This window comes from Stegastes partitus, unplaced genomic scaffold (genome assembly GCF_000690725.1).
Source record: "Stegastes partitus isolate 25-593 unplaced genomic scaffold, Stegastes_partitus-1.0.2 Scaffold176, whole genome shotgun sequence".
Classification (NCBI taxonomy): Eukaryota; Metazoa; Chordata; class Actinopteri; family Pomacentridae; genus Stegastes; species Stegastes partitus.
This window is the reverse complement of record NW_007577907.1, coordinates 264,356-286,787: the sequence shown is the minus strand read 5'-3', so window position 1 is coordinate 286,787 and position 22,432 is coordinate 264,356. Positions and strand designations below refer to the sequence as shown.

At 40.1% G+C, this 22,432-nt stretch overlaps 2 protein-coding genes across 4 annotated transcripts; both read left to right on the top strand.

The window, feature by feature from the left end:
• Window positions 1–150: 150 nt before the first annotated feature.
• On the top strand, window positions 151–10,139 carry notum2 (notum pectinacetylesterase 2). Of its 3 annotated transcripts, none has more exons than XM_008279899.1 (13): window positions 151–222; window positions 1,622–1,692; window positions 1,813–2,128; window positions 2,290–2,342; window positions 2,877–2,972; window positions 3,087–3,147; window positions 3,984–4,096; window positions 4,212–4,314; window positions 4,722–4,910; window positions 5,028–5,128; window positions 7,889–8,036; window positions 8,154–8,201; window positions 8,697–10,139. In XM_008279899.1, exons 3-13 carry the CDS (start codon window positions 1,815–1,817, stop codon window positions 8,998–9,000), a joined length of 1,530 nt encoding a protein of 509 aa, XP_008278121.1. In that variant the 5' UTR covers window positions 151–222; window positions 1,622–1,692; window positions 1,813–1,814; the 3' UTR covers window positions 9,001–10,139. The 3 variants fall into 3 exon arrangements, with proteins under 3 accessions (XP_008278121.1, XP_008278122.1, XP_008278120.1); XM_008279900.1 differs by having other exon boundaries at window positions 162–222; window positions 1,625–1,692; XM_008279898.1 differs by lacking the exon at window positions 151–222 and having other exon boundaries at window positions 1,549–1,692.
• Window positions 10,140–10,757: 618 nt separating this feature from the next.
• Window positions 10,758–17,499, top strand: rps15a (ribosomal protein S15a). The gene is made up of 5 exons (XM_008279897.1): window positions 10,758–10,816; window positions 11,689–11,826; window positions 12,321–12,400; window positions 12,806–12,891; window positions 17,367–17,499. The coding sequence occupies exons 2-5, from the start codon at window positions 11,694–11,696 to the stop codon at window positions 17,458–17,460; spliced, it is 393 nt and encodes a 130-aa protein (XP_008278119.1). The 5' UTR covers window positions 10,758–10,816; window positions 11,689–11,693; the 3' UTR covers window positions 17,461–17,499.
• Window positions 17,500–22,432: the final 4,933 nt, after the last annotated feature.

Genomic DNA, 22,432 nt, shown 5'->3' with positions numbered 1-22,432 from the left:
ATTGACACTTTGGGATGGTGTGCATTTCATTGATGAGAGTTTTAGAGCTCTGGGGCTCGTGATCCTTCGGTGATCGGTGGTACGTCACCCTACAGCCATCCCAGGGGGGACAGTCACAGATCAGTTTCAAATAGTCTGTCGCTTCCATCACCAAAGGCAAACGAACCTGTCCTGCCATCCAGGAGTCTGCAGAGACCGACCTGCACAGGGACACAACCGCGGGTAAAGATCTCCTACCAACACTGCACAACAACCTAAGAACCAAAAGTTTACAGTTTCTATCCAAACTAGTGACCTAATGTCTTTTGCAACTCAACATTTCGAGTTTTTAGACAATGTTTTAAATCTTCTGTGACGAGCTTAGGAGTAGAATAGAAACAGAACCCAAGAGCCTCAGAATGAATGCAGCAGCATATCTATTACATTTTTATAGAAACTGCTTCAACAATCCACCTCCAACTGTAATCTTTGCCTCTTGCAGGATCAGTTTATAGCGCATTTTTGCATTAGGTACCAGTTTGGGGTTAGGAACAGTCTAATGCAATGCATGACAGTGGAGCTGAATTTCTCAAGTGCTTGACACTCATTAATTGAATAACAAACAGTATCCTCTGCATAAAAATGTGTTTGATAATTATGCAACTCTTGCAACATTTGAGTTTGTAAAATAATACATCTGCTCAAGTCAAGTCGCTCATGATGTGTAGCAGAAACCGATATTTTAAAGTTGAAGCATTACAGCAAACTACCTGAAAGAGTATGCTGATTATAGTAGCAGAACTATATTGTTTTATATCAGTTGGAAAATGCTCATTAAATAATTACTTGACAATTGATTTAACTCAAATATTATATATAGATTTTAGGTGTGTTAAAATAAATTGAAAGTATTGTTCTGTTTATGAGACAAAGTCAAACTCTTGTGCTTGTTATGTAATCACCATTCTGGATTGACACATGAAAGCTGGTCTGGAGAAATAATGATCCCAGATTTCTCTTCTATTGTTACCAGTAATACAGAAACTGTGCACAGTTCCACAACCAACAAGTGTGTCCACCATCTGTGTCTTGACAGTGTCCGCTAAATCGTTGACCATGCGGGAACCTTACGGTACTAATCATTCCTGTGTCAGAAAGTGTTTGAGGTGTGTGCTCCAATGACCTCGGGGTCACATACCATGCAAAGTGGCTATGAAGTTATGCTGACCATGTAGACGTTTAAATCACAAAACTGGCAATCAGAGGTGCGAATGTGGGAGGGAGAAGAAAAGAGAGGAGACAAGGGGGCAAGGAGAGCTCGTTCTTGAGCCGTGGTCATCTGGGAAAGCGCTCGCTGGTGGGTGTGTGCAAAGACTTGAAATATGTTGAAGAGATGCGTGTGTTATCTTTTCTCCTCGCCACTGGCCGTCCGGTACCTCCCCTCGTGGCGTGTCATCAGCAGTTTATCTCAGGGCCCGGCAGGAGCTGCGAGAGAAAAACAGGAGGAAATCTGATCCATATGGTGGCACTATAAAGCTCCTCGCTGATTTGCAGGCTTCATCAAAACCTGATCTAGACTCATGACTGGCATCTTCCTCTCACACCTGGACACTGCGCTCTGAACTTATCTCTCTCTCCTCAGCAGCACCAGAAATCTACCTGACCCCAGGGGTGCCTCAGCAGCAATCCTCAAAGCTGATTCTTCTTAGAGAGGTAAATTTGTTTCTAGTAAAACATCTGATCCTGGCAACAGTGATTTTTTTTTCTTCATATTTTGCATATGCGTAAATCCTGAATTAACCACTTGCTTTCTTATTCTTTATGCTTCCCCAGAGATGAAGATACTGGGCCAGGTTGCTTTCTTGCTCTTGCTCGGGGGAATCTGGTGTCAGAATAACCGCAATACCAAAGCCGGTGGCAAGACCACAAAGAAATCTAGTGGGAACCAAGGACGTGATGTTGACCAGTCTCCCCCTGTGGCTGATGCTACTCCTGGAAGCACTGGGAGCACCAGAGGCGCTGGAGGCTCAGCTGAATCAGGACAGGAGGCTGCTGCAGGAGCTCGAGCAGCTGGACAACAGACAGAAGACATGAGGCTCCACTTCCTCAAGAATACCCAAGTTACATGTAATGATGGAACAGCAGCAGGGTGAGATTTCAAATTCTGTGTTTTTTTTGTTTTTTTTTTCATCCCCCATTTGTTGTAAGTTTGCTGATTTACACTGTGTTTTTTAAAAAGCTAGATAGGATCCACACATGGCTGCTTCATCTTCACCTGCCACTCACTCCTGTTTATTTGTGGTTCTACAGGTTTTACCTAAAGGAGTTCAGAGGAAGCCGCCGATGGTTGTTATTTCTGGAAGGTGAGTATTTAAAAACCCAACTGGTTAATCTGGTGCCCCAAAGGTCAGATTGTTTTGGCGTGATGCCCCCATTGGAATTTTGATGGGGATCTCATCTTGTCCTGTCATCTTCAGTTTTTCTCCTTTTTTGGTTGCTGCCTGTCACTTTGATAGACTTTGGATGTGGGAAATTCATGTCGATTGTCGTCCACCTTGACTTTGAATGTGTATTCTGAGAGCATTTAAGACGTGTGCATTCCCCAAACTTTTTACCTGTCTGAGGTGACTGAGCAGTAGAGCCTAATAAATTGGTTTTGCTATATTCAGTCAAGTCAGATGCAGTATTGCATACGACTACAGACACAAATCAGGTGCTGACAGTTTGTAAATTGAATTTATTGTCTCTTTTGTAAAACTCTGAGTGAATATATAGTCCTGTTAGTAGGCTACAGGTGCATCCATTTCCCTCTCCATTCCTCACAGGCCTCTGATAGGCTAACAAGGGTGTCCCTCTCTCGGATGTGAATGTCTAATATTAGTCTCTATTATTTTTAGGTGGCTGGTGCTGCTACAGCAAAGAGACCTGCGATTCCAGGTACCAAAATATCCCCCGACTAATGAGCTCATCAGGGTGGCCCCAAACTAAAAGAGGTAGGTCAGCTGGCCGTGTTTTAGAATGCATGTCATACACGTTTCATAGGTTTACTTTCTGGAGTGAGAGAGCCAGGAGGACATCTGTCTGATGGGTGTTTGTTTTTGTTACAGGAAGTGGAATATTGTCCTCCCAAGCAGAGGAAAACCCCCACTGGCATAATGCAAACATTGTGTACGTACCTGTATCATTGAGTGTTGTAATATTGTGGCTACCAAAGTTTGTGAGAGCTGGACTTCCTGCTCACTGAACATTATAAATACACCAGTCTCATGCAAAACAACAGTCTGTTTGTGCCTATATTCAGATTTTTAAAATAAAGCTGCATTAGGTAATTTTTTTTTTGATCAATTCTAGGTAGTGGGACAAGTATTGGCATAAAAACACGTAGTTACAAAGTCTGCACATTTAGTCAACCACCAGACTCACCTGCTTAATACAACTCGAAGCTAGGTTGATGAGAGCTGTGAGACTGAATTAAAACAGTAAAGCTGGAGGCTGTAAAACTGAGACAAAAACCTAAAATAAACTAAAACAAAACAAAACAAAAGTTCAACAGAGCAGAGAGGAGTTGCACTCTGTGGGTTGGGTACTATGAGTGACTCTTATCATGTTAAAGACACTCATTTGGTGCATTGTTTATATGGATATGTTCATCAGTGCAGCTTTAAAGTGGGCCTAATTAACATGTGAACGGACATTTGCATCTTCTTGCAAAAGCAAAGTTGCATTCAGAAGCAATAAAGTGCACCATTTCTCAGCTATTATGACAAGTATCCTTTGACTTTTGTACCTAACTTTCGCATTTATGATGGGCATTTTTTTTTAAACGTTTATATTGTAGGATTCAACAGAATAATATGAAGTAATCAGAATAATGTTTTGCCAGTTTCTGATATGTGGGAGTAGAAATCAGCTGTAACCTCAGATGATTTTCATGGAGGAGATAAGAAAATGACTCGAGATCTCCAGTTTTAGTCTAACAAATGTGATTCTGTTCTTTACTACAGATTCATCCCATACTGTTCCAGCGATGTATGGAGTGGCACTGGCCCTGCCCCAACACCCCCTCCAAGACCACGGCAAGGCAGAGAGAAAGACAGAGATAGAAATACAAATGCAAGTAAGTTTCTTCATCTCCTTCAGTATTTTTTTCCTCAGATCTGTGCCTCCTTTGATTGCACATGAATACTCTAATCGGAAGTGCCTAATCATTTGACATCCATCTGTGTTATTAGCTGAGTATAACTTCATGGGCTCCCTGATCATCCGAGAGGTCATCAAAGATCTCATCCCCAAAGGAATCAAGCAGGCCAAGGTTGTCATGCTGTCTGGCACAAGGTGAGTTTGTGTTATTGCTTATGCTCAGATGGTTACGACAGCTTTTGGACAAGATCCTCCATCCGCTGTACCATCTGGACCATCTCCATGCCTAACATTAAACAGGAGAAGCCCTGTTTGGGTTTTCACCCTCTTGTCAACAATAAAGATGTTAACAGTCACCTGTGATCAGTGACATAATGCTTATTAAAGGGCCTTGCCCTGTTATGGTGAACATTCCTCCCAGGTTAGCAACATGGTTGTTGGGACATCACCAAGTCCTAAAACAGGATCCACTGTCTGAATGTGATGCTGCTAAATCTTCACTTTCCTGCTATTAGCTGGCATGCGCTGTCATTCTGATACCCTTTGCAAAAATCCTGGTCTCAAAGCCAAACTATTCAGTGATTTTCTTGGCTCCCCTGCAGTGCTGGTGGAACAGGTGTTTTGTTAAACATTGAGAGGGTGGCTAATCAGCTGGAACAGCTCGGTGCAGAGGCTCAGGTCCGAGGCCTGGTGGACTCTGGCTGGTTTCTGGAGAGCAAGCAGCAGAGATCACCGAACTGCCCCGAGACAGTCTCCTGCTCACCTGAAGATGCAATCAAGATAGGACTCAGGTGAGGACTTTTAAGGAGATTTTATGTCTCTTTAATAAGCCAGATGTGAATCTGAAATAAATGTTTCTACGCTGATTTGTAAATTGGTATTTCTTTTATTTATCATGGTTTTTTCAGGCTGTGGAATGGGGTTGTGCCTGATAGATGTCGCCGGCTCTATAAGAGAGGGGAGGAATGGCAGTGCTTCTTTGGTCACAAACTATACTCCACCTTGACCTGTGAGTGCTGGCTTTGTTTATCATGGTGTTGGAATAGCAGGCCATATAACTGACTGGAGCTGTTCGAAAATAATGTGCACTGAAATATGAGAGTCGTGAGTTTCATTTACACAGAAGCTGAAAGTGAACGGACTGATTTCCATATTTGTACCTCAGAGACATGATTAGGACAAACATCTCCTGGATCCATAACTCATCTATTAAAACTGTATCTGTAAAACTGTAGAGTGCCAAATTACAAAAATAAGTCAATAAAAGAATAAACAAAATAAAAGTGGAAATAAAAAGAAACATAATAATAATTTATTCATTTATTTATTGTTTTTCCATTTATTTGTTTATTTTTTTAAATAATTTTATTTTTTAATTTAATTTTTTAAATTGTTTTTTAATCATTTTTTCTTTTTTTTTTTTTTTTTGCTTTTAAAGCTAAATTTAATTCAAAGCGACATTTAATTTAAAGCAACATTTAAAAGCAAAGGAAAGATGTGTAGAAAAAGGTGCACAGTAGGAATTTCGTTTTGCGCAGGCGCAGAAGGAATATTGCGCAAGTATGGACTTGCCACCTTGAGTATTGTGTAGACTTGGGACAACAAGTATCCCAGAATGCATTTCGCGCCAAAAGCCGAGGAGAAAACTTTCAAAGGTAACACAATTTTTTTTTTTTGTAACTACTACTGTTATTGTGACACACAATGTAGTTTTAAGATTATTTTAGTAGTGGTATAAACATCAAATCTGTGGTCAATGGATCAAGATAAAGCTTGCTTAAAATTTTGCTCCGACAATTTCAGAGATGTGAGCGTCCCGGTTTGACAGCTGTGACGGTGGTCAGCGCTCACAGTAGCCACTGCGAGCAGCCTTATGTCGGCAAGATTTTCTGAGATCTGCTGCTGGCTCTGATGGTTGTTCTTTAGTGGAGTTGATCAGTTTCCATTAACAGCATCATGCTGCTGAAGATGCTTTGTCAGAAGGTCCAGGATGGAGCTGCTCATGTTCTGTGGAGTCTCCCAGCAGTCAGTGAGGACCTGTTTTATCCAGCTGTCCCTCCAATCAAATATTACTTAGATTTTATTTTCAACGCACAATTACAGTCATAAGATTTGTGCAAAATAGTACTAGAGGTGATGAAGACAAGAATAGAATTCAGATGAACAAAGGTACCACTGCTACAGAACCGTCAGAGCCAGTGGCAGATTTCAGAAAGTCTTGCTGATGTAAGGCTGTCCTCGGCGGCTTCTGCGAACGCAGACCGCCGTCACAGCTGTCAAACCGGGACAGTCACATCTCCGAAATCGTTGAAGCAAAATTTGAAGCAGGCTTTATCTTGATCCATTGACCACAGATTTGATGTTTATACCACTACTTTCTCACCTGAAATAATCCTAAAACTACATTATGTGTCACAATAACAGTAGTAATTACAAAAAAAAACTTGTGTTACCTTTGAAAGTTTTCTCTTCGGCTTTTATTGCTGGTTGGCGCAAAATGCATTCTGGGATACTTGCTGTCCCAAGTCTACACAAAGCCTTTTCCATAGGTATATATAATAAAGGATAGATGTCTCGTCCGCGCTGTCGGCCAATGGAATTGCACGGCACACTGGCAGCCATCTTGATTGTGTTGTAGTGTTGCATGTACTTTTTAAATAACCATAACTTGCTCAGTTTTCTACCAATTTTCAAACAGTTTGGTTTCTTATAAACGTCAGAGGTGTAGTTATAACACTGCACTTATGGATAATTATGTTACACTCTCACGGGTAGCAACAATTAGTATTTTAATTATTTTGTGTTTTATTTGTATTTTTGTAATTTGAATTGTAGCCACGTTAATAACGTTTGTAAGAAACCAAACCGTTTGTAAATCCGTCAAGATTTCAGCGAGATAAGAGTATTTACGTTTGTGCAGCTCACCTTCCTTCACGTACCACAGGTTCCGCCAGAGAGCCGCCCCAAATCAAGATGGTCAAAGGGTGATCCCCTTCGAAACGGCGCCTTAAGACATCTAGCCTTTATTATATATATTTATGGCTGTTTCTCAATACTCAAGGAGGCAAGTCCATACTTGCGTACTATTCCATCTGCACCTGGGCACAACGACATTCCTACTGCGCACCTTTTTCTGCACATCTTTCCTTTGCTTTTAAATGTTGCTTTAAATTAATTAATTTATTTATTTTTGTAATGTGGCACTCTCACTCCTCCCTAGTATCTACTGTAAAAAAGAAAATAAATAAATAATAATTTAAAAAAAAAAGAAAAAAAAAGACAGAGATGGAGAACATTTGTCATTCTACAAGTGGATACAGATTAAAAGGACAAGGCAGCTTACTCACATATTTGGATTTACCAAAAGAATCTAAGCCGATCAACTCTGAGAAGCAACAAGATCCATCCTTTCGCTGTCTTCTACTGCAATTCTTAGCAGAGACCTGAATAATGATTGAAAAAAAGAAGCTAAATTGAGTGCTTTATGAATACTGTATTGGTTCTTTTGGGAAAAGTTGGTGACCTTCCCCCAAAGCAATGGCATAGTTTGCACACTGCACCTGATGAATACAAATCCAATATGGCCTCTTCTTTTGGCTCCATTTTCGCCCCCGTCAACTTATGTGGGAAACAGCTGGCTGACTAGCTAGTCTACAACTAGTCTTTCTGCTGTTTGACAATAAGTAATTCCATTTTTGGTACATACAGTTCAGACTAACTGACTGATTACACTGACCAGAGCATCTGTAACTCTTTGTTTTCCCTGCAGCGCCTCTGTTTGTCGTGCAGTGGCTGTTTGACGAGGAGCAGCTCAGAGTGGAGAACATCTACATGGGAGGACAGAGTCTGTCGGAGGAGCAGTGGCAGTACATCCAGAACCTGGGCTTGGAGCTCAAAAACTCCCTGAGAGATGTTACGTAAGTTCTTCACAGCTTAGTTGGAAGATGAGCATATTGCCACTTTTTGTCCAAATTATTACCAACACTAAATCCATCTACTAGCGATGACTGATCTCTGCTGCTTGTGTCTTTCAGGGGTGTCTTTGCTCCATCCTGCCTCTCCCACACTGTAATTACTAAAAGGTAAAAGTGGATATTTGCCTCCAGTGGTAGTTTTACACCTGCCTCGCTGCTGTTTCTGGTTGCTTGTTCATCATGCTACATTCTTCATGTCATCAAATACCATTTTACACCCTCCCTAACTTTTCAATACCCATAGAACACGTTCATTCTTTTACTGCTCACATGGACTTTGATGGATCAGTGCAGTCTTAGCTCGGTTTAAAGAGTCAGATTGAGTTAGGTGTATTTATTTAGGATAACAAGTCCTATGGGAAGAGCTGAGTGTGAAAGGTCGTTGTATATAATTTAGTAGTTGCAGTTCTGTGACATAACACTTGCGGCATCAGGACAATGAGCCAAAACTCTCCAAAACAACTTCCTTTTATGTCGCTGTTACCACCTTCCTAGTCTTTAGTCGCTAACCCCAATGCCTTACCTGATCCTTTTATTTTCTTCCTTAAATGGCCTCTTTCTTTATTTCCAACTTGTAACCTCTCCGTCTCATCTTTTATCAAGCAACTGGATGACTTTCCAAGTTAGAGGCACCTCTCTGCCGAGGGCCCTGCAATGCTGGGACAGGAGTCTGGAGGCAACACGCAACAACAGGACCCCTGCCAAAGGTTGTCCTTTCCACCTGGTGGACACCTGCCAGTGGCCCCAGTGCAACCCCACCTGCCCAGCCTTGGTGGACCAGGCCACCCAGCAGGAGCTTACCCTGCTCCAGATGCTGGTAGCCATGGGCCTTGACCTCCAGAAGCTGGACTTGGATCCCCAGGGAGATGCAGATTCTTTGGCCAGCATGGTCAGCAATGGTGGCTAAGTGTCAAAATGGAAGAGATATTAGAAGATAGCCAAACAAAGGCTTAGTAGATGAAAAAAAAAAAAAGTTGAATATTTAATGTAACCATAGAAATCCTGCAAAAATCTGGTTACTATGTCTTGTGCTGCTCAGCATTCCATTATGCTCCACATGTCTGTTAAATTTGTGGCTGGTGGGTATGTCGCTGCGTCTGGGTTTGAGTGGTTTAGCGGGCCCTCTACTGGACATCAGAGGAAAGAGCTTTCGGACTAAACCAAAGTTGTTTGAACCGTACCGGTCAAAGAGCTTTGAGTTTTAGCAGATGACTGGACATAACCTCCTACAACACACTTTCATCCTCTACAGGAACATTTACCATCAGAGCATTGTAGTAGAGTTTTAATGAGTAGAGACTCCACAAACTATCCGAGGCACAAACATTTTGTTTAGATGAGACAAATATACATTTGTGCGCCATATTGTATAGCATTTAAATTGGCTTTGAATAAAACAATATTTGTACTCTTACTATTTAACAGTCATCTGATATTATAGGACCTTATTCGTTATGTGCCAAATTTTGATCATATCAAAAATAACTTAAAAGTCAGCTGTTTGCCTGATCGGAGAAAAAAAACACAAAAAACTGCATTCATACTGACTCAGTAATTTTTTGCACACACATTTTGAAGACAATGCTGATATTCAGTCTTTAGCTCCTGATGCTATGCTAACATATATCTTAAATATTATCTATATATCCATATTTTCAATGCATGCAAGACAGAACCGTGATGAGTTATTGACATATTTCTGTGTTGGCAAGCAGAACACAATAATTGCCTCACTAAAATAGTTTGCTCTTATTTGTAGTGGGCAATATATGTAGAAAAAAAAATCCAAAGCACATATTTGACATGGGAAGTCTTCAAAATAAAGATAACGCTGTGGTCATTCACTGCTCAGTTGGGATAGCCTATATCTATTGACATAATACAGACTATTTGTATTGCAGTCCTTTCCGTGTTGTCAAACATGCTTTCTTCCATTATGCCGTGCTAGTTTTGCCAGGCATTTACAGATGTTACTGTATGTTTTATTTTCATTTAGGTACTGTAATAACTGAGCTGCTGCACATGTTAAAACAGGAGAATAAAAATATGAATTGGCTCTGACTGTGTGGACTCTTTCATGCTCTTGATATTTGTGGAACATGGAGTAAAAAAAATGCTCATATAGATACAGGACACATCAGAGTAATGTATAATTTGTATAATTTAATTGGATTATTTATATAATCCTTGCTCACATTAAGGTGTTTACACTACATACTGTGAGATTTTGCAAATTCACTGGTAAATACTTTGCACATTCCTGCACAGTCTGTACAGCTGTCTCACTTAATTTTCTACATGTCTATGTTTGCTGTTATGCCTTAACACACTAAGTGAAAGTTCTCTTGTGTGAAAGCCTAACGTAGTATAACTATTTACTGGCAGTAAAACTGATTTTGATCTGATGCAGTTATTCATCTTTATCACTGGTTGGCGCTGCTTTTGTTTTGATATGAAATTAAAATGACAATTTAGGTGAGTAAGGTATCCTTTTGACTAAAATTTATGAATGAATTTAAACGTGTGCGATCAGACCTCTGCCTTACGCATTTAAATGCAATTTCTGTTAATTGATATATGTGAGAACGTGCTCTGTGTACTTTTATATTGGGCGCTATTTTCGAGGCGGAGTGAGACATCTCGATGTGAACACGTCTTGGATACTTTCCCATAATGCATTGCAGTTTTTTCCTACTTCCTCTTTCCGCCATATTGCAGAACCGGTAAGATGTCTTTCTTTACTGTTACCTTCAATCTTTCACGTATCTAAAGCATCTGAGTGTTAAATATTCCATTTATTTTCCCATAATAAAGTGAAGACACGTAGTAATGATTTGGAATAAGTATCGTCTCCATTTGTGAGACGATTAAAACACATTTGGCTTACAAAGTCCAGCCAGCAGCTCCCCTGGCCGGCCCGGGGAATCGGTGCGTTCTAAGCGCCTTGATAACTGTTGGCTTTGCTACAAACGAGGTGTGTTTTAATTTAAAATAAAAAGAATATATAACCTTTGCTTCGATGTCCATTGGGGAGTCTTTTTGTACTTGGTCGACATGGTGTTAGTAATTATACGTGTAAATGTTAGCCCACTGCATTTCAATTGTGGTTAGCTAAGCTAGCCAGCTATCCTGAGAGCTGGTGAAGGACCATGCTTTGGTGGGAGGCTGCGTTTCTCTAACTCGGTGTAGCTGAAGTTAAAGCAGCGAGTAAAATGTGTCTTGTGGCAGAAATGTGTTTACCTAATGTTTAACAGGCTGATGTAAGCCAGGTAGTTGGTATATCTGAGGGAGAAGGATATTGTCGAGATACAATTTGTGCTAGCGAGGCTGTGCTGGTCGTAACTAATCTTTTACAGGTTAGTTACCATTTTGCAGTTTATTAGTGTTTGCATGTGTACCTCAGTCTCAGTGTGCTGTTATTTAAGGAAAATAACTTAAGTCTTGAGAAAAGTGGTCCTTGGCTAGATCTCACTTCTGGAAACTGTAAAACAACGACGGCGATGATTCACGAGATGGGAATATAAATGTCTTCTATTCAAGCTCGCGTTGCATCATAATTCTGAAACCTGACGATTTCCTTTGGATGTGTCTGCAGGCATCATGGTGCGCATGAACGTTCTCGCGGATGCTCTTAAAAGCATCAACAATGCTGAGAAGCGTGGGAAACGCCAGGTCCTCATCAGGCCCTGCTCCAAGGTGATTGTGCGCTTCCTAACCGTCATGATGAAGCACGGTGAGTGTTCTTTATTTTGTTAACAGATATGAGCATGTCTTGAGTTGATATTGCGGAGTAGAACTATGTACAGGAGATGTAGTTGGTGGAAGTGTGGGCATGATGTTGGCAAAGTTTTTCGAGGACTGGTGATGGCTGCAGAGCCATGAGGTGTTAGGAGATTAAGCTTTGCTGTCATATGCACATAAACATTGAATTTGACAGATTTTTTTTTCCTATTTCACTAGACAAAATTAACAAAAAAATGCTTAAAAACAAGAGCAACAATTAAAAAAAACAAAAAGCAAAATGAAGGTTTAACGACTCTGTACAGCTGTAGTTATATGTAAGAGCATGTTTAAACTGAACCATAACCTAGGTGCAAATTATGCAGATTCTGATGATGCAGGAATACTTTGAGTGACTAACAGGGTTATTGACAATTGCAAATAAGATATGGAATCGCATGTTTTGCTTTACTCATTAAAATTATTCTTTGTCATTTGTACCTGCAGGTTACATTGGTGAGTTTGAGATCATTGACGACCATAGAGCCGGAAAAATTGTTGTCAATCTCACAGGCAGGCTGAACAAGGTAAGGTTAACCTAACTGTAGGCATCACTATGCTTTTCTGCTTTTAAGATTCTTATTATGTATGGTAAAGCCAGCTGTCTTAATGCTAAAGTAGATTTCAATAGGAAATTTGTTTTGGTTGCATCTGTTGCCAATGGTTCCCTTTAGGTTTGGAAAAAGTTTCTTTTCTAAATGCCTCTAGACCTAAATTTATTTTCTTATTAAAAACGTTTGCTGTTGCTCTGAAGCAAGGTGTACACTTGGCCTTGTTCTTTCTCTGTTTCTGAAAAAGTAAATTCAACAGCTTTCTAACTCAGCTAAGGGGAAGATTAAAGATGTTTGTGTTAACTTGTAGCCTTTCCTTGTTTTTTCTTATACCTTTTACGTGAATGTGGAGTGTAAACCAGTGTTTCTTTCTGCTTTCAGTGTGGCGTGATCAGTCCACGTTTTGATCTCCAGCTCAAGGACCTGGAGAAGTGGCAGAACAATCTGCTGCCCTCAAGACAGTTCGGGTGAGAATTGCATTCACTGGCTCTAAAGCTTTACACTGAACTGTTACAGTAATGTGCATTGAAGGCACTCAACAGTAGAGATTCGACTATTGTGAGAGGGAACCTCTCTGATGGTGAATTCAGAGTTACTTGACTGGTTTGAATTATGCACATCTTTCCACCATGATGCTTACTCTGTTTTGGCCCTTGAGAATGGTTGTTTAAAGAAAAATATGTGCGCGGTTGGTGGTTCAATCAAGAGATTCATAGCTGGTGTTGTTAAATTAACGCTCACAATGTAAATATGTCATTTATTTGCCCTCATTTTGAGTGTAGTTATACACACGTGGACGACATTGTTGGTACCTCTCGGTTGATGAAAGAAAAACCCACAATGGTCACAGAAATAACTTGAATCTGACAAAAGTAATAATAAATAAAAATTCAATGAAAAGCAGACATTGCTTTTGAACCGTGATTTAACAGAATTAGTTAAAAATAAACTCATGAAACAGGCCTGGACAAAAATGATGTTACCCTAAACTTAATATTTTGTTGCACAATCTATTGAAGCAATCACTGCAATCAAACGATTTCTGCAACTGTCAGTGAGACTTCTGCACTTCTCAGCAGGTATTTTGGCCCACTCCTCATGAGCAGACTGCTCCAGTTGTCTCAGGATTGAAGGGTGCCTTCTCCAGACGGCATGTTTCAGCTCCTTCCACAGTTGTTGAATAGGATTTAGATCAGGGCTCATAGAAGGCCACTTCAGAAAAGTCCCAAGGTTTCCTCTTAGCCATTCTTGGGTGTTTTTAGCTGTGTTTTGGGTCATTATCCTGTGGCAAAACCCATGACCTGTGACTGAGACCAAGCTTTCTGACACTGGGCAGCACATTCTCTCTAGAACATCTTGATAGTCTTGAGATTTCATTGTACTCTGCACGGATTCAAGTCACCCTGTGCCAGATGCAGCAAAGCAGCCCCAGAACATAACAGAGCTTCCTCCATGTTTCACAGTAGGGACAGTGTTCTTTTCTTGATATGCTTCATGTTTGCGTCTGTGAACATGGAGCTGATGTGCCTTGCTAAAAAGTTCCAGTTTTGTGTCATCTGTCCATAGGACATTCTGCCAGAAGCTTTGTGGCTTGTCAACATGCAGTTTGGCAAATTCCAGTCTGGCTTTTTATGATTTGTTTTCAACAATGGTGTCCTCCTTGGTCGTCTCCCATGAAGTCCACTTTGGCTCAAACAACGACAGATGGTTCAATCTGACTCTGATGTACCTTGACCTTGGAGTTCACCTTTAATGTCTTTAGAAGTTGTTCTGAGCTCTTTTGTTACCATTCGTATTATCCGTCTCTTGGATTTTTCATCAATTTTCCTCCTGCGGCCACGTCTAGGGAGGTTGGCTACAGTCCCATGGATCTTAAATTTCTGAATAATATGTGCAGCTGCAGTCACAGGAACATCAAGCTGCTTGAAGATGGTCTTATAGCCTTTACCTTTAACATGCTTGTCAATAATTTTCTTAACTCCTGACACAACTCTCTCCTTTGCTTCCTCTGGTTCATGTTTAGTATGGTACACACTATGTCACCAAACGGCACAGTGACTACTTGTAACCCTATAAATAGGCTGACTGACTGATCACAAGTTTGTAGACACGTAGGATGTATGATGCTAATTAGAGGACACACCTTGATTGAACATGGCCCTATGGTCACATTATTTTCAGTCTTTTCTAAGGGTACTGTCATTTTTGTCCAGGCCTGTTTCATGAGTTTATTTTTAAAAATAATTTTGTTGAACCACGGTTCAAAAGCAATGTCTGATTTTCATTGGTTAATTTTCGTAGAATTTTTATTTATTATTACTTTTGTCAGATTCAAGTTATTTCTGTGACCGTTGTGGGTTTTTCTTTCATTAACCGAGAGGTACCAACAATGTCGTCCACGTGTGTATTTTTTAAACAACTGAATTATTGGTGGATGTTGGTGTTGAATACTTGAGTCAAAAGGCACAAGGCATTTTTTTTCCTCTACTGCAATTATTGTGTCCATTAATCAGTTATTGAATATATTGATTAGTTATGTGATGAGGCCACTAAGTTAAATTACGCTTGAAACCTACAGTCAGATGTGTGGTATTTTGTGTATTTTTTAAATTGCAGCCTTTGCGAGTTGCTAATTGCGTTGTCAAATTGCAATTCTGAATTAAAAACGACTGTTGCATCTAATTACCAGATAAAAGTTAAATTACAGTGTCACTGCTGTCTCTCCGTATGTTCCTTCCTCTTAATCATTCACACGTGCAGCATATCTCTTTTCTTCTCTCTCATGACTTTTTTTTTGACTGTAGCATAAAATGAAGTATCAGTGGAGTTGTTAATTTTAGTTTAATTCCTGATGGTATTACAACATCACCAAAGCAGGGCAGCGTCCATCACCAGATCTGTTGACCTGATATATTGACGGGATAAAAGCTGATGCAGACTTATCCAGTCACTGTGTAAATGGGTACAATTAACTGCTCTGAAGATGCAGAACAAGATCAGATAAAACCTTAAAAGCCCTGTCACCACTGAAGAGATGAGAACTGTTTGTTGTTGCTTTGTTGTAACATGTATTTGCTGTTTATTTGTTTAGATCGAATTACTTTCGTCAACTCGTAGGTCATACCACTGTAATCTAAGGAGGCTAAAATAACTAAACAATAGGGCATCTTGAGTGTGTTTGGTTTTCTGTTATTTGTGGAGTTGCCTGAAGTATGAGCTTAAGTGCTCATTAGTAGTGAGGGAATTAGTCGGATTTCATGTCCCCACACTTATCTATTTATCATTGTCATTTATCAAATTTTTATAACAAATGGCAGTAAATTGATTTTCCGGGAGTTGCTGTTGTGTTTAGTAAGAGTGTGATACTCCTAAGCTGAAGAAACTTGCATTCTTGTGGAAGAGTGTGAAGTAGAGCTTTAGGAGCAACGTTCAATAGATGGTACTTGTTGGAAGTGATAAATACTTTTTCTCTGCCTTAGCACAGAAACCAAGTCCTCATTGATGCTGCCAAATATGTAATTTAGAAATGCACATCCACATAGATCCACAAAGTGTCTTAGAAGTACTAAATGTACTTCTGTTTGAAGTTGTTGTTTATATAGAGCACTTTGTTGTTTTAACCAACAATTAATTTTGAATGTGGATTGATTTCACTGCTGCCAAAAGTTGATTTTAAACATGTTATGTCTGGTGCAAGATGAGCATTTCTCCTCGAACATGTCTCTTTCCCCCTGAGCCTTGGAGCTTGAATCTTTTAAGTCAGTGTTGTTTTTGTCCAAGTAACTGCCTGACTAAATGTCAGTCCTCTCCCTCTGGTCTTCAGCCATTGCCTGAAGCCAAAAAACTTTTTCCAGTCTCGGTACTGAGAAAAATGTCTTCCATAATGCATTTCACCTTCCATCGTATTACATTTCATCGGCAATTTATCTTAAAAACATAATTTTAAACGCACTCACGTTGCACCTGGTTTCTGAAGGAATATACATGCATATACTTAAGGCATTCAGTCTTAATGGATTAATGACAGTAAAAAAGGGATACAACATGAGCACCTGGATGCTGTACAACACACACATACAGGCGTTGTGTTTTACATTATCTGGGATGCATTTGCACTTGATAGTTTTCTCTCTGCACGGAAAGGATGAGAGATTTTATGACTACATTATACTGGCTGACCAACACACACTGCAGCACTTCATGAATTTCAACCAGCTCTGGTCATTTGAAGAGAAGTCTGTTTAATTAACGCGTTGTGCTTATGAAGCATCTTGGATCACACACTGCTGATTTGACACTGCTGATGATATAGTGTAGATGATGTAGAGGAGTAAACCAAGAAATAGGCAAGGATTCAACTCGGTCTCCTTTAGTTGTTTTTTTTGTAGCATATTGCTTTACATCCAGTTACACCACCTTGTAGCTGGATGCTCTTGATTTTAGCCTGCAGAGCTGTTAGAGTCGTAGTTAGTCTTGACATGCTAAACACAGTCACACCTGGAGTATTGTCCATTGTAACCTGCAGACGAAGAACTGATGTGTTAGGCCTCTTCTTCTACAGCAGAAATTGGTGTCATATAGTTTGTGACCTATTGTAAATTGGTTCTCAACAGTTATTACTTCATGAATATAATAAAAGGTCTTTTTAAAATTTACTCATATGCTGCAGGATTCGTCATGGTTGAGTGTGATGTAGTTTGGGTGACCTGTTTTTCTCTGCACTTGACAAATATTTTTCTTAAAACTGACATTACTGCAAATGTTTTTTTGTGTTAATTTTAGATGCATGCTTTTAACAATCCTATAGTTTGATCAGTGTTATTTGGTGTAACTAATCTCTGTTAAAGATAGAGAAGCGTCACACACTGCCCGTCTTAATGCCATCTTGTACACTTGGGTTCAGCTGACATGCATGATAAGGTTTGGACTTCTGTTTCCACAGATACATTGTGCTGACCACCTCAGCTGGAATCATGGACCACGAAGAGGCCAGACGGAAACACACAGGAGGCAAAATCCTTGGATTCTTTTTCTAAAATGTAAAGAACTGCAAATAAAAAAACAACCAGGTGAAAGCTGGCAGTCTGCTGTGACTTATTTCATACAAAGAAGTGTGTCTCTTAGACTTTTTGTAGTAGTCCTATGGATAAGAAAAAAACTTTGGAATATACTGTGTTGCATTTTAGTTTTCTGATAAGAATGCAACTTTACAGTAATGCCATCATGGTCTTTACAAAATGCCTTGGAAATGCATTGGTGGACAAAATGCAAATCTCTCATGAAAGACAACTTCTGTAACTTAATTTTAACTGACAAAACAAAATTAGGTTCACTGGCTGAGCAAGACGTATACATGCAACTTAAATGGTGAGGAATCAGTGATCAGAAATCAAAGGTGTCAATTGTAAATCTACTGTCCACAGAGCTGCAAAATGAAGAAAAATACAAAAAGTACAGTTACAAATAAAAACAATATACATACTGTGACTTGCAGGTTTATGTCCACTGTTAAAAGATCATCACTTAAGTTTTCAAAGCAACATGAAAAAAACTAGTGTGTTTAAATATGTCCCAAGTATAGGACTTAGGAACCAAGAACAAAAATCTGTGGTGCAGTGACATGCGGTGAGGTTCATGGCTGGTGAGGCACTGAAATCAGAATCTGATTTACAAATATATGCTCTCTACAGAGTAGCACATTTGCCATTTGATAGGCAGCAGTTTACGGCTTATGTTTCATTCATATCTGCATTAGTTACACATACAAGCTGTAGCCCACAAAACGCATGTTTCTTCTTTTTTTTTTTTTTTTTAAGTTGTTGTGGTCTTACCTTTACCTTTAAATGAAGTCCATGCACCTTCTGGACAAAAATATCTGTTACTTTTTTGTAGAAGTCTTCTTATCTTCCTTCGCTGCACTTGACTTGCTAACCATAAATCGTACCTAGTCTAGCTTGCTGTCACTTACTCTGCAGCAATGGAGTCACAAGAAGCATGTCTGGGATCAGAGCGCCTCCTGCCATGAGGCAAGAGAACTGCCTGCCTCACCTGGAACCTCTTCTCAGCTGCCTTATGATCGCTCAGCACACGAAACAGATTACACACATACAGTTGGTAACAAAAAAGCACTCTACATTATTATAAACAGCTGAACTATGGAAAATCAGTTCATACAATAAATGTATTTGAACCATGTTATTGGTGACATACAGACAACAGCACACTGTCACTGCAGGCAACCAGCGTAGGTAGCGAGGGATTGTGCAATCCAAGTGAGGCTTCGCTCGCTGCTGCCTCACCGGCTTCTCTTCCAAGCGTTTGAATGGGAAATTGCGAAAATTCAGCGATTTTGAATTTAAAAATCATCAAAACTCACGAGGCTAAATGAAAAACAAATACTTTATAGTACAAATCACTGGATAAATATAACCATTTAAATTATTTTATCATTATATATTTTTTTCTTTACGTGATGTCAGGTGAGTCTCTGCCTCACCTGCCTCCCCTGACCGCATGTCACTGCTGTGGTACATGTACAGATGAGCAACAACAGAATTTGTTGGACTCTTTTCATTAAGTTTGAATACATATTTGGAAGTGATGAAAAGAATTTGATCAAGTCCATCTTTGGTTATTGCTCTTTGTTCAAATCATCAAAGACACATTTCAACCAGCTTGGTAAATTGGTTGTAAAACTGAAAAAAGTTTTCACACATTGATAGGTCATAACAATTACCTGATAATGTGGAGGTCCACCTTGTGCCACTTGAACAGCTCTGACAGATTGAGGCATGAACTCCACAGGACCTCTGAAGGTGTCCCGTGGTATTAGGCATCAGGTTGTTAGCGGCAGATCCTTTAAATCCTGGAAGTTGCTGGGTTGGCCTCCGTGCACATCCCAAAGGTGCTTGAGCAGATTAAGATCTGGTGAATCCTGAGGCCTAGTTTACACCTTGAACTTGTTTTCCTCCATTTCTCAACAGTTTTAGCAGCATGTGGACACTTAATATGTGTCAGAGTATAATTTGTCTGAGGCATCACACAGCCTTCGTGCATCCTTCTGCCCAGTAAATGGAAAAAGAAAACATGATTCATCAGGCCAGGCCACATTCTTGGTACAAGCAGTGAGCAGGGATCAGCATGGACACTCGGACTGCAGCTACACTGTGTTGGGACACCTTTCTGTCGTAGCTAGAATCAAGATTTGTAGGAATTTATATCACAAAAGCTCTTTTGGGATCAGACCAGGCGGGTTAGCCTCCACTCTCCAAGTCTATCAGTTAGCCTTTAGCATCCCTGACCCTGAGACCGTTTCACTGGTTGCCCTTCCTTGGACCACTTTTGGAAGGTACGACCCACAAGACCTGCTGTTTTGCAGATTCTCTGACTCAGGCTTCTCGCCATCACAATTTGGCTCTTGTCAAATTCACTCAGATCCTTAAGCTGCCCGTTTTCCTTTTTCCAACTCGTCAAATTCATGAACTGACTTTTCAGTGCTGCCTAAAATATCCCGCCTCTGGATGGGTGTTATTGTAACGAGGTAATCATTGTCATTCACTCCATCTGTCAGCTGTTTCATTACGGTTGATCGGTGTGTATTGATCAGTTGGTCTACTGACTTCAGCTGGAGCAAAGAGCATCTAAACACGTGGATCCCCATTGAGACTGGAAACCATTACACACAAACAGGCTGCTAGTGGCTGAATTTTGTGATCTGACAAGCGGGCGCACCTCAGAGGGGCTACATCCATAAACACCATCCACCTGACTGTGTGTAGATGCTGCTCTCTGACTCCAACAGACAAAACATCAAATAACCACGCTGATGTTGTAGCCGTAGCCCCCCCCCCCAGTGACTATTAAAAGCTGCTGCATCTTCGCCGCACAGTTAACAGCTTGTAAAAAGCCTTTGCTTTTGTGCCCTTGCAATCATCTCACCACTGTGACCTTTTCCAAAGTCCTCGGCGTATTATGTCTTGTCCCAAACCTGTCCGAGTCTGGCTGCTGACCTCGCATTAGACTCTGAAGAGGAAAGGTAACAACCCTGCTAATGCAACAGCCCTGTCCAAGTGCTCCTTGTGCGCTAAGAGCACACAACCCGACTGCCTCCCTCTCGGGCACACAGCACTTAAGCACAATCTTGTAAAAGGAAAAACAAACTCCTTGTAGAGAAGTATGGCTTTAAAACTCTGTTAGCAGTGACTGTTGTGACATTAAAACATCTGAGCTCCTGGCAACAAGAAATAAACCAATTGCTTAGATGTCTTACAAACAGTTTGTTAACTACCTGCAGGGCTCCTTTGGTATTCAGACAGAGGCAGGAGTCAATTGTCCCAGAGAGCAGCTTCTAGTCTGAGCAGGTTGATCATATCGCAATTATGAATTCTGTCAGTAACCTTTAAAAGCCTCCAACGTCCCCCCTTTTCTCCCATCTCTGCTGTCATTTTTCTTAACTTTGAACTCTTCAGATAAAGCAGAAACGCCTTTAAAACAAACTGTGAAAAGATCACTTCATCAGAAATGCTGTCAGGTTGCAGGGTTTCCCCAGGGGCCGCATTCGTGAAAACTGGCTTTTGCGAACTAATTTGTGGTGAGCTTTATAGTGGCATTTACATACCCTTTCAAAGGGATAAAAGGCAATACATTTTAATTTCTCTCAGCTCCTCAAGATTAGCATGGTACTGATAATCTGAAAATACATGTATGAAATGAAAAGCTATAGGAGATGATAAGGATGGAAGCTCCAGAAAGCAGTTAAACATAAGAAGTCGGTGTTTATTTTTAATTTATTTAACGCGCATCTGGTATCCACTTCATGAAAACCCAGTGTTCTCCAAATGTTGAACTGTAAAATAATTGGTGTGCTGAGGTGAAGCCAGATTATTTTTCAGAGGGAAGAACTCATTTAAAATTCTGTCGAAATTTTAATTGCTAGAACATAACATTACTCAGCAGCAGGTTGTGTAGTTTATGTCAAACTTCTCACTAAGGATGACAAACTAAAGAAGAAAATCTGATAATGTATTTACTATTCATGTTTTAAGCAATCTTTAGTGAACATAATGTTCTTACAAACGTGTGGTTATTGTGGTTTAATGCTTCCAGCCTGATAGCCTGAAACTATTTATGTTTTTGCAATCTTTATTGAACATAATTTCTTATATACTCGTGGTTATTGTGGTTTAATGTTACCAGGTTGATAAATTGAAACAAAGTCTGATCAGTTCAGACAAGATCAGGACAGAAACCAGGATTTTCAAAATGTGAAGTTATGAAATTAAGTAATTTCAGACAGGACACGTTGTCAGATTTACCCATTTATTTGGGATCACATACACTGAGTTTGGCAGTGACTCTGCTCGAGTGATGCTCTGGAACAATCTGAGCAAGCATGACACAGATAGTCCCTGAGATCACAAACCCCCAGCAGATCGAGCCTTAAATTTACAATATTCAAATACAGTATACAGTATAAACACAAGAACAAGAAGACCAACTAAATGGTCCTCACTTTCCAGAATCCAGATTACATAGTTCCAAGGTACAACAATGAACCATCTGCAACCTACAGTCCCACAATATGGGCAACAGCCAGTGTTATTCAATGAAATTCAATTCAATTTTATTTGTATACCGCTGTTTACAACATCTGTCATCATATAGCGCTTAACATGGTAAGGGGAAGATCTTACAAATTTAAATAGAGAACCCAGCAATCCAAAGTTGCCTTTGGACTTCCTCTGAGCAAGTGGTTGGCAACGGTGGGAAGAAACCAAAAAAAAAAACCCCAAGGGAGTGGGGAAAAAAACCTCCGGCAGAACCAGGCTCAGGAAAAGCAGTCATCTGCCTCGATCGGTTGGGTGAGAATGATTGGTTATTTAACAGATGGTTATGAAATTGAACTGTTTTAAAAAGCTTCCTCCCACACAGTCCAAAAACATGTTGAGGTTAATTGGTGATTCTAAATTGTCCATAGGTGTGAATGTGAGTGTGCTTGGTTGTCTGTCT